General features: G+C 44.3%; 2 protein-coding genes across 4 annotated transcripts in view; one reads left to right on the top strand and one right to left on the bottom strand.

The window, feature by feature from the left end:
* Positions 1 to 566: 566 nt before the first annotated feature.
* LOC144121253 (transmembrane protein 134) lies at positions 567 to 5715 on the bottom strand. Of its 2 annotated transcripts, XM_077654366.1 has the most exons (6): positions 5410 to 5715; positions 5229 to 5299; positions 5075 to 5151; positions 3827 to 3871; positions 3664 to 3717; positions 569 to 2849 (listed from the first exon to the last, which is right to left on the bottom strand). In XM_077654366.1, the coding sequence occupies exons 1-6, from the start codon at positions 5623 to 5625 to the stop codon at positions 2770 to 2772; spliced, it is 543 nt and encodes a 180-aa protein (XP_077510492.1). In that variant the 5' UTR covers positions 5626 to 5715; the 3' UTR covers positions 569 to 2769. The 2 variants fall into 2 exon arrangements, with proteins under 2 accessions (XP_077510493.1, XP_077510492.1); XM_077654367.1 differs by lacking the exon at positions 3827 to 3871 and having other exon boundaries at positions 567 to 2849.
* Positions 5716 to 5933: 218 nt separating this feature from the next.
* LOC144121250 (uncharacterized) overlaps positions 5934 to 9540 on the top strand; it is a 28469-nt gene continuing 24862 nt past the window's right edge. The window contains exons 1-2 of one of the 2 annotated variants that reach the window (XM_077654362.1): positions 5934 to 6017; positions 6832 to 9212. In XM_077654362.1, the coding sequence (XP_077510488.1) occupies positions 6835 to 9212 (2378 nt within the window). In that variant the 5' untranslated portion in view covers positions 5934 to 6017; positions 6832 to 6834. The remainder of the gene's footprint in view (positions 6018 to 6831; positions 9213 to 9540) is intronic. The other variant, XM_077654361.1, reaches the window with a different exon arrangement.

Genomic DNA, 9540 nt, shown 5'->3' with positions numbered 1-9540 from the left:
CACGGTGGCGACTGCGATGCAACAAAACGAGAAGTTTCCCAACAGCATCGTTCAGGATTTTGGCAGTGTGCAGGGTTATCGGGACAGCAAGGCTGCCAACAGCACTTCGCCCAAATTATGGCTTTTGAACCATTTAGAGGAATGGCAGCAAGGAATGCCAAATTCGCAGATTTAAGGCGACAGTCTCCGTTGACATGCGAGCGCCTGGTGCACCTTTTGGAACAGTGCAAGCCGACATTCGATAGGCTCTGCATGCACACAGGGCAAAAAAAACACACAGCATCTCTTGCCGTGCATTTCGTTTTGGCATCCAATTCAAAACGACTTGCAAATGACCAGATAAACTATGCTGCTCAGAATGGAATCCACAAGCTCATATTCCATTTTACATGGTATGGCACAAGGCAGCTGCACAGCAATGCCGACCCCTCCAGACCTGCGACTATTTGACCAATGCGTTCATTTACCGTCCACATACTTACCCGGCTGAACCTCTAGTTGTCGACATCGTGTTTGGGCCGCTAGACAAGTGACTTATTGCATGTGAAGCAAGTTCAATAAACTTTGCGGTCTGAAGAACAGTGAGCATTTTTATTAAAATAATACGACTGGAATGCACCAGACTCTGTGATATTTGGCCACAAGGAAGTCTCCAAGTTCAAGTGATTTTTTTAAAAGAGTCTCAAGAGGAGTGTATAAGACTTCATAAGGCTGCCGCAAACAAAGCATCCACTCACCATCTGATAGAGTAACTACTGCTCTCCATTTAGGGACGTATAATGTGAGTGGCTGGCACACAGTGTGCGCATGCTTCGAATAACGCTCAGGTGTGAAGCGGCCTGAAAACTTCACACTGCAATGTACAGAGCAGACATAGATGCACACAAAAATAAAAGTGGCTCTGAATTCCTTCATCTAATAGCCCAGCATTCACTGTCCCAGCCATATGGTGTAAAAGGGCATAGAACACATAACACAGTGCTTCCCTACACAGCAGCACTAAATATAAGTAAATTTATAGAGAAAAATTACAAATGCAAACCAGGTGTAAAAGTAAACTTGTCAGACAGCTTAATAGCCATCACTCTTAGGATGATAAAACTATGTGTGGAAATTGCACTTGATTTTAAAGCGGCTCCCACACCTTCATTTCAGAAATGAAACTAGGCTCAGGGATGACACGAGTGCACCACCTGCTGCATCTTAATTTTCCACTTTAAAATGTTATAAAAGTTGTAAACATTGCATGATACTAGGATGCGAACTCTTGCCCTCTATACAAGGACTTGCTCTAAATATATCGAGCACGAAAGCAGGAGCATGCATACTGTGCCAGATGGTGTGGCAACACAAGATGTGAAACCTTAAAACCACGGTACATAGGTTGCAACTGAGGTAAGACTAGACTGACGCAATTGTAGGACAATAGTATGGGCAGATGTAGTACTCTGATAAATCTACCACACACCTGATAAAACTACCACACACCATTCAAGTATATACAAATTACGAAGAAAACTTGTATAAATGGCAGCACTACCCATGCTGTGGATGTTAGGCAGCTACATAACTGTCAGCCCAGGAACACTGAGGAGGTAAATGTTGGCACACAACCAGAACTCTCCAGCAAAAACACCTGGCCCTGCAACATTGTGGTGCAATAAGTATGTACGAAATTGCACCAACACTATTTTCCAGATGGCTTTTTTTTTTTTGTCCCAGCTGCAGCCAATGCAGCTTACACAGATCAGCCTACTTCTGGCATGGGGCACACTGCTAATTACAGCACTGCTACCACAACATGACGAAAGTAAATGATGGATGCAACAAACACAGTGCAATTCCTGCAGAACGTTCTTCTGCTTCAAAGTGGTGTGCTGCATTTAAATGTAACTGTGCAGCTGGGAGTATTATCAGTTGGAGTGTGTAAAGCAGTCTAAGGGGTTCGGAGACCCAAGGCATTCACCACGTCGGCTTAGCACAAGAAGTGGTTAAGGCTACGCCAGTTGTTTGGCAGTGGGTAAAACAAACAGGTGGTCACTATAGACTGCAAGGCTGGGGTCATAGCTGCTGTGTTTTTAGATAACGGCAACAGTAAGGATAGCTATACATGACAGGAATTCATGCTCAAGCATGGACTCTGCGAATACCAGCTAAGCTGCAGCAGAGTTGCTCCACAACATCATGAATTAGCTGCAAAAAGTACCCACTGCCACTAGCGTGCCATTGACACAAAACAAACCCCAACACATTTCACCAGCTCCTTTTGCAGCAGGAGGTTCTTGGCTCTTGAACTAAATTTGCACAACTCGAATGAACAACTGTCTTAAGGCGTATTAGTAGCTGCATCAAAAGAACTCCAATAAAGACAATAGTACATCACACATGAAGCGAGAATGTTCAAGGGTGCAGTGATCCACGATGCTAGGAACCATGGGTACTACTGTCGGCCTGATCTTTGTGTGCAACACAGTATAGCAAGTCACTCAAAATCTTGTTCCATTGGCTTTTCCCCGACAGTGACATGATATTCAGAGTACCCTATTCAACTTGTAATAAATACCCTCAACACTGAAACACACACGCGATACAGTTCCTTTGGCTTGAAACTCTTCGGCATTTCACTCGTGCTCGTCTTCACGCTGTCTCCAAAAATGGAGGAAACAACAGAGCGAGGAGAACAGCGGACGGTGTTCCACAGCACAGCGAACAGTCTGGTCCACTTTGGTCAACACGGGTCACCGCTTGCGGCACACCTCCAATCACAGTCTAGTTGAAGAGTGGTAGATTGTAGAAATCATAGCCACGGCACCCCTTCACAGCACAGTATACATACACCACATGGTACGCTGTTAAGAAAGGTGCACAAAGACATGTTAGGACCACAAAAAGAAATTGCCACACACACACAAAAAAAGACAACTACAGAAGGCACATTTTTGCAAGCACACAGTCTCTAGTCCACATGTCCTTTACAGCTCACACTCCTTATCTGAACAAGATTAGCTTTAGCTAACAGAATAATGTGGGAAGCTTTTAGTTACAATACACTGCACCAACAGCAAGGCTGTTTGTACCAAAGAGTCCCCACACAGCTATGGCAATAAAAGAACTAGTCCTGTGATGAGGTACAGAAAAATACCCATTTTTATCATTTCGCTCCTCGTCTTGTGCTACATAGCTCACGTACGCCCAGTGCTAGATTCAGAGTCTGTGTCATGCACTTTGTGCACGGGGTAACACACCACCGAAAGTTATGAGACAAATCCAACTTGTTGGTTAAAAAAAAATAGAAAAAGAAAGTGAAAGATATTCAGCCAAGAAATACTCATTCATGTCATAAAAGTACATCCTTGGTAAAAAATCTTGAGGCCACAGGGCTAGTTTTTGGGCAGTATAGTCGGAAATGCATGGAAGCCCTGAAGCTCGAAAATTTTGGAGGGGTGAAGACAAGAATCTTCGTCCCTCTGCAAAGATTTGCAACTTCAGATTTACTGTAACTTCCTAACTACACCACTCGAAAGTAACCTTTCTGCCCTGAAGTCTTTTGATCAAGACTGCACAAGTAACAGCAGGGCAGGAAGTGAGACTGTATTTACATTAATATCTAAAACCCAGAAAGTTTGTGTTAGCCTGTTGAGCTCAAATCAAAAGCCAACTTGCCTCCAGGAATGAAACAGATGGCACCAGCAATAAAAAAGACCAGACCCTGAACACCTGCAAAGGCAATGCAACCATGTCAGTGCTATTGTGGCACATCTCTTGATAGCCTCACAAGATCACAGCAAACAACTGCAAATCCATGCACACTGCGGCATTCACTCACCAACCCTTGGCAAAATCTGCACCACTATCCCAGTGGCAATGAGGCCTGCAGAGAGTATAAAAGGAAATTCACACCACCATGTACCTTGCAAATGACTGCATGGCAAAAGCCAAATTCGCATCATGGTGAACAGAGTAGAATTTACAGTTGCTACTATGAACAACTGTTTTTTTTTTTTTTGCTCAATATTTTGTGAGGTCTGAGTAGCAGACCCTTCAGTGCTTCCCTCTTCCTACTGAACATCACCATTTCAAGGGCACCAAAGGGGAATGTATTACGAGTAGTACCTTGCACACATACACATTGTGTTGGAGCAAAGACAAAGTGCAGTGCATATAAAACGGATATCAGAACAAGAATGATGAAGCCCATTCATGCAGCATATGGCTAAAAGATGTGTACTGTGAATTTGAACGGTACACAGATACCGTGCAAAATGGACGTTTCAGCAAGTATTGTGTAAATATGTGACATTAATGTCTTCCAGTAAGCATGAATTCGGCTTCATCTGCATGAAATATTTTGCCTACACAAAAGCTGATCTCAGATACAGTCTTGAGCAGAATTATAAGTGCACATCTCGGCTAAACTATTTGGGTTACCAATTTATCGCAAGTTAGACGTGACTCGTGGAAAACGTGAAAACTAAGTCGTTTGCAGCATCTTGTATGTGAACGTTGTTTTTAACATGAAATACTTAGAACATAGAAAGATTTTTCAGTGACAAAAGCCAAGCAATCACTACAGTGATTGGAATTAGTGACACTGTATTAAGCAATTTCATGTAGATGTATAGCTATGATGCTATTCCATTTCTAACCTTTGTAACTGTGACATACGTTTTTTTTTTTTTTGTCATACCTCGGAACAATTCTACCCCCACAAGAGTGCTTACTGAAATGTCATAATGCTGGTTTTGTGCATAACTACTAGCACTACTACTAAAACCCCCATCGTATATGTCGACAGTTTCAATAATAATAATAATAAAAAAATGTCGCGCCATCCACGACGTCGTCATGGCACAGATATGGCACTTCGGCAGCAGTTCAAATAAAATACGTCTTCAAGAACGCAAGAATTTATGATAAACGTGGTATGATCGTCGTGACCTAGTGACCCGACTAGCTCTTTAAATCAGCTGAAAAAGTTAAGCCCAGCTAATTGAGTATCTAATTAGCTGCCAAGTAAGATTAAAATCTCAATACGCGGGAAAAGTTCTGCACGAGATAGCACGTGTAAACTCACCTAGGCCAGTGAGCAACAGACCAAAGGCGGCCAACATCACTTTCCAGTTCTCGCGCACTTTTGGGTGCGTCCACCACCTGTCCGTAACAGCAAGTCAACAAAAAAAAATATTTCGCATTAGGTAAGCGAGCAAAGCCACCAGGGAACTACGTACCCATCTCGGGCGTCGTACTTGTGGCAGTTCGGGTCACACTGGATCAAGGAGTCACTATCCTTTGACAGGTTCTGCAAGTTGATAGCGAACGGATAGTACATACGTTACGTCGCGTATACAGATGCGTGAGTCGGCTGTCATTAAAGGCAGTCCAAATCATTTGTCAGTGCCGATGACTCACATCCTCGGGAAGCTTCAGCCTGAGAGGTTTGCCGCAGCCACTGCGATTGTTTCGGTCCTTGGGTTCTTCGACCCGGACGGCAACGCTGTCGGGGGCCGTCATGTCTTGCCTTGGTTTCAGCGGTGTGCTCTCAGTTGTAGAACCATACGTGCGGACGATGTCGTCGTCGTCTGGCTCAAAGGCATCGTCGATGGTGAAATTTGGCTTCCCAGACATTTCACTGGGGCTCCGCAAAGTTGGCCCCCCTCGGCGTTATTTTGGTCTTTTCTTTCATCAGGATGCACTCATGGATGCGCGCAGGATGACGTCATAAATTACGTCACGTTCTTTATTCGCTCTCTACAGAACTTTAAAAATTCCAAAGTTCGAGCTCAAAAGACTTTACAGAAGTCGGTAAACAACTTAGACGGTATTAGAGCAGAAATAAGCGACAGAAGCAGACAGAACTATTTTGAGCACATTGGCGCTGCAGGTATAACAAGTTCGCAACGTGTTTGCGCAACAAATCCAACGTTTGTGAATCCAGTCGGTTGGCAATCCAGTTTTTCTGTCATCGGATTGCAGCTTGAATTAGTTTTAGCCGTGGGAACGAACTGTTTTCTACAAAGGTATTGCGCTTTATCATTCAGAACTGCACGACTTGTATTGCCACATTTACATGCTCTGATTCTGGTACCATATACTAGAGACGTGCGTCTGTGAACTTGTCTTTCCCGCTCGTTGTGCGCGCCCTGAAGTTTGTTTTTACCGACGAACAAAGTGAAAGTATTTAATATGCTCTTATTTTATTGCACCGAAAAGAGGAGTATGAACACTGGAGAGTGGTTTTTCTCTGAAGAGGGGTAAACGCGACTCCATACTATTTTACTGGAAGAATGTAAGCTGTGATTTTTATACCTAACACGAATTGGCCGATGCTCGGAATAGAGGTGTCGACACTGGCTTGCTTACAAGATAATGAAATTTCTCTGCTGTGACCGTTCGTTTCAAGAACAAGACCAATGGAGCAAAAAAATAAAGAGTATGTTTGCTGATTATTGAAAATGCACCTCCATTCCACTCAGCGAGGTAGTCCGCTTTTTTCTTACGCGCGTGTTATTGACTTTCCTGCGTTTGTACCTTCAAAGTACAATGTTGCAAAATCACTATCATGCCATTGAAATAGAGGATGGTGCATTCATAATCTCGGTTACCGAAATTTGCGAAGAATAAATAAAGTGGGTTATGCATAGTTTTGAAATTGGCGTTAGGAAACGCGCAACAACTTGTTCTTTGTGTTGTTTATTGCATGCATTGTGCATTGTTGTTCACTATGCTCATAAATATGCCTAAGCAGCTTGTGCTTTTAACGGATTTTCAATTTGTGTTGATTTTAAGTTTCGCTATGCATGTGTGGAAATTGCATTCCCGCTATTTATGCAGAACATGTCCACTGACGAGCGGCATTTGCTCATCATGGTTGAGAGGCTGCCTGATGAAATCGCGCAAGTCTACAGCCAAACCAAAAGAAAGAAGTCTTCGCAACACACAAACTCATTCAAGCACCGCAAGCTGAAAGACAAAGATGAGGAGTGCAAAGAAAGTGATGGGGCATCGGCGTCCCCAGCGGCACGGGAGACTGGCAACCACATCCCTGTGTCCCCGCCTCATCTCCCAATGTCACTGCCAATGTACAACAGAACTGTGTCTTTGCAGCCACCTCATGCTAAAGAAGCAGTGGCTACAACTGAAAGTTTGAAAGTCAAGGTCAAAGTAAAGCCTAGAATGAAGGTTAAGATCAGAACGAACAAAGAAGAGGGGGCTCCTGGATCCAACAGAGTATTGCAAAAAATCAAGATACGCAAGGTTTCCAAAGAAGCGGTATCTTCCGACCCACCACCAAATGCTGCGGACAGTAATAATGAAGGCCTCGTTATCAAGGAATGTGCTCAAGAGGGTAGTACCAAACAGCCATCAGAGAAGTATGAGATCGTTTCATCATCTGGAAAGGCAACTGACACAAGCTTGCATTGTGAAGAAATTGGTGCCACTAATACAGAAGCTGTGATTGTTGAGCAGGACACTGAGATTAAAGACAATGTTGAAGCCTGGCTTAGAGATCTTGTGAGCCAGTCGAGTGAAGAAATGAAAGGTGAAGCAGTCAGTGTGTCAGAGGGGTCAACTATTAAAGAAGCGAGCAGCTGTGGTGGTTCATCTGTGAGCCAGGACACAGAGTCATACGATTCAAGTGATGATGTAGACCTTGAAAGTGATGGTTCTCAGAGGACGGAGATTGACGCCACCAACTGCACAAGCTCAGACACTGAGATTGATGAGTCACAGGAGGACGAAACGAAAGTGGCGAACTCTGGTGAAGTGGAGGTCTCAGCTGTGACAGCAGCTGAAGCTTCTAGCCATGGAAATGTGCTGCAGGAGTGCTTCACTGCATTACAGCATATTGTATCTGAAGTGTGTGCTGAAAATGAAGTACTGTCGAAAGAAGAGAGCAACTCTGGCAATGATTATGTTGACGACATGAGACTAGAAGTAATGGCTTGTAATTTGCCATTAGTTGCCACAGAAACCAAAGATGTATCTCCCCAGCCTGAGGAAACTGCAGCGCAGGCGATCATGGCCGAAGTACTTGACGATGAAAGCCCGCATACAGAGTGCAGTTTACCAGATAAGGGCTGTGTTAATAAGCCAAAGCCAACCACATCTCCTATAAACATTATTGACATAACAGATGATGCAGTTGTTTCAGACTTAGTAGTGACTGAAGAAGCCAGTCAGTGTATAAGGACTATTGTGCCACCTGATTCATCGACAGACGAACAAGACGTCAAAACTGCACGCACTGTGGATGTTGTGGATCTTACAAATGATGATGTGGACTGCTATGTTGTCAGTCCTGTGAACAAAGAGGATGTGGCTGTGGTCTCAAGCATGACAGGGGTGTGCATGGCAGCAGCCAAAGAACTCGACCTGTTTGCCAATATGACCATCTTGGAAAGTTGGGATGTAGAGGCTGAAGCTATCCTTGCTTGTGTTCAGGAGTACTTGGGCCACTTGGAAAAATGCTTGACAAGCCTGGACCTGATGGAGGAAGCATCTAGAGCCATGCTTGTCACAGCACTGCAGGAGAAGGGCATGGTGCTCAAGAAGATCTTTGGTCAGTTGAAAGCACTGCTGTTTCACCCTGAACAACTGAACAGAGTTTTCTCCGTAGAAAATGGGTTTTGTGCTCTTCTGGGCATCGACAATGCATCGCAGGTTTTCAGCAATCATCGAACCCCTGGAAAAGAGGTGAAGGAGCCAAACAGTGCCACTAGAGCACTTATGCGACGCCTGTCGGCTGGAGTGAATGATGGTCCCAGCAGAGTCCCGCCCCAAAAGACTAGCATTGCCCATGAAGTACCTTCTGTTGAGCACAAAGCTTCACAGGGGACACTCTGTCCTGAGCAGCGTGTTGGTTTGAATGCACATAATGCTGATGAGAAGCGCTGGAAACCAGCTTGCGACCCATCAGCCAATCGTGCAAGGACAACCTGGAGGCACTTGGTGGCTGTTGCCAATAGAAGAGGACGTGGATATACTGGGGGCCAAGGTGTCGTTACCATAGTGCCACCAGTGTCGCAGGCTAATGAAAAAAGGTCATCGCTGGGATTGTCAGTCATTCAGACTGGCAGGATAGCAGTCACATCGGCGGTCCATACAAACCTGGAGAGCCGGGACAGTCTTCAGCGTGACAAGGCATCTTTGATGCAGCTGCCAACGTGCGGCCTCCAGAAAGTGCAGCCCAAGCCGAGGACTGCTGTGGTGTCGTAAGTATAGTTTGTTGCTCTGCCTATCATTTTGATTTCATTAAGATGCACAAGACGTACATTTATTTTTATCTCCTCTTTTGTATTCAGGTTTTCTTTGTGAGAAGACCAATAATGTCAAAGGAATTCAAGCACTTTGTTACAATTTTATTATCTTATTCTGTGCCACCTTTGAAATAGATAGTTTAGCTGGTAACTATTGCCCTTGCCCATCATAGGTCTACTGCAACTTGTGTCCAGAGTACAAGTTAGTGCAAAAGGGTTAGGACAGCATCACACTGTAGACTCCAATTAATTTGAACTGATGCAGGCGCTCATATATTTGTTA

This window comes from Amblyomma americanum, chromosome 2, assembly GCF_052857255.1.
Source record: "Amblyomma americanum isolate KBUSLIRL-KWMA chromosome 2, ASM5285725v1, whole genome shotgun sequence".
NCBI classification, from domain to species: Eukaryota; Metazoa; Arthropoda; class Arachnida; order Ixodida; family Ixodidae; genus Amblyomma; species Amblyomma americanum.
Note: the sequence above shows the minus strand (reverse complement) of the source record. Positions and strands in the feature narration are given on the sequence as shown.

What these genes read in the sequence shown, in the direction of transcription:
- LOC144121253 (XM_077654366.1), bottom strand. Translation starts at nt 5,625, where the DNA reads ATGTCTGGGAAGCCAAATTTCACCATCGACGATGCCTTTGAGCCAGAC. An exon ending in AAGTACGACGCCCGAGATGG is followed by an intron (nt 5,152 to 5,228) that starts GTACGTAGTTCC and finishes TGTTACGGACAG; the next exon opens with GTGGTGGACGCACCCAAAAG. An exon ending in TCTGTTGCTCACTGGCCTAG is followed by an intron (nt 3,872 to 5,074) that starts GTGAGTTTACAC and finishes TACTCTCTGCAG; the next exon opens with GCCTCATTGCCACTGGGATA.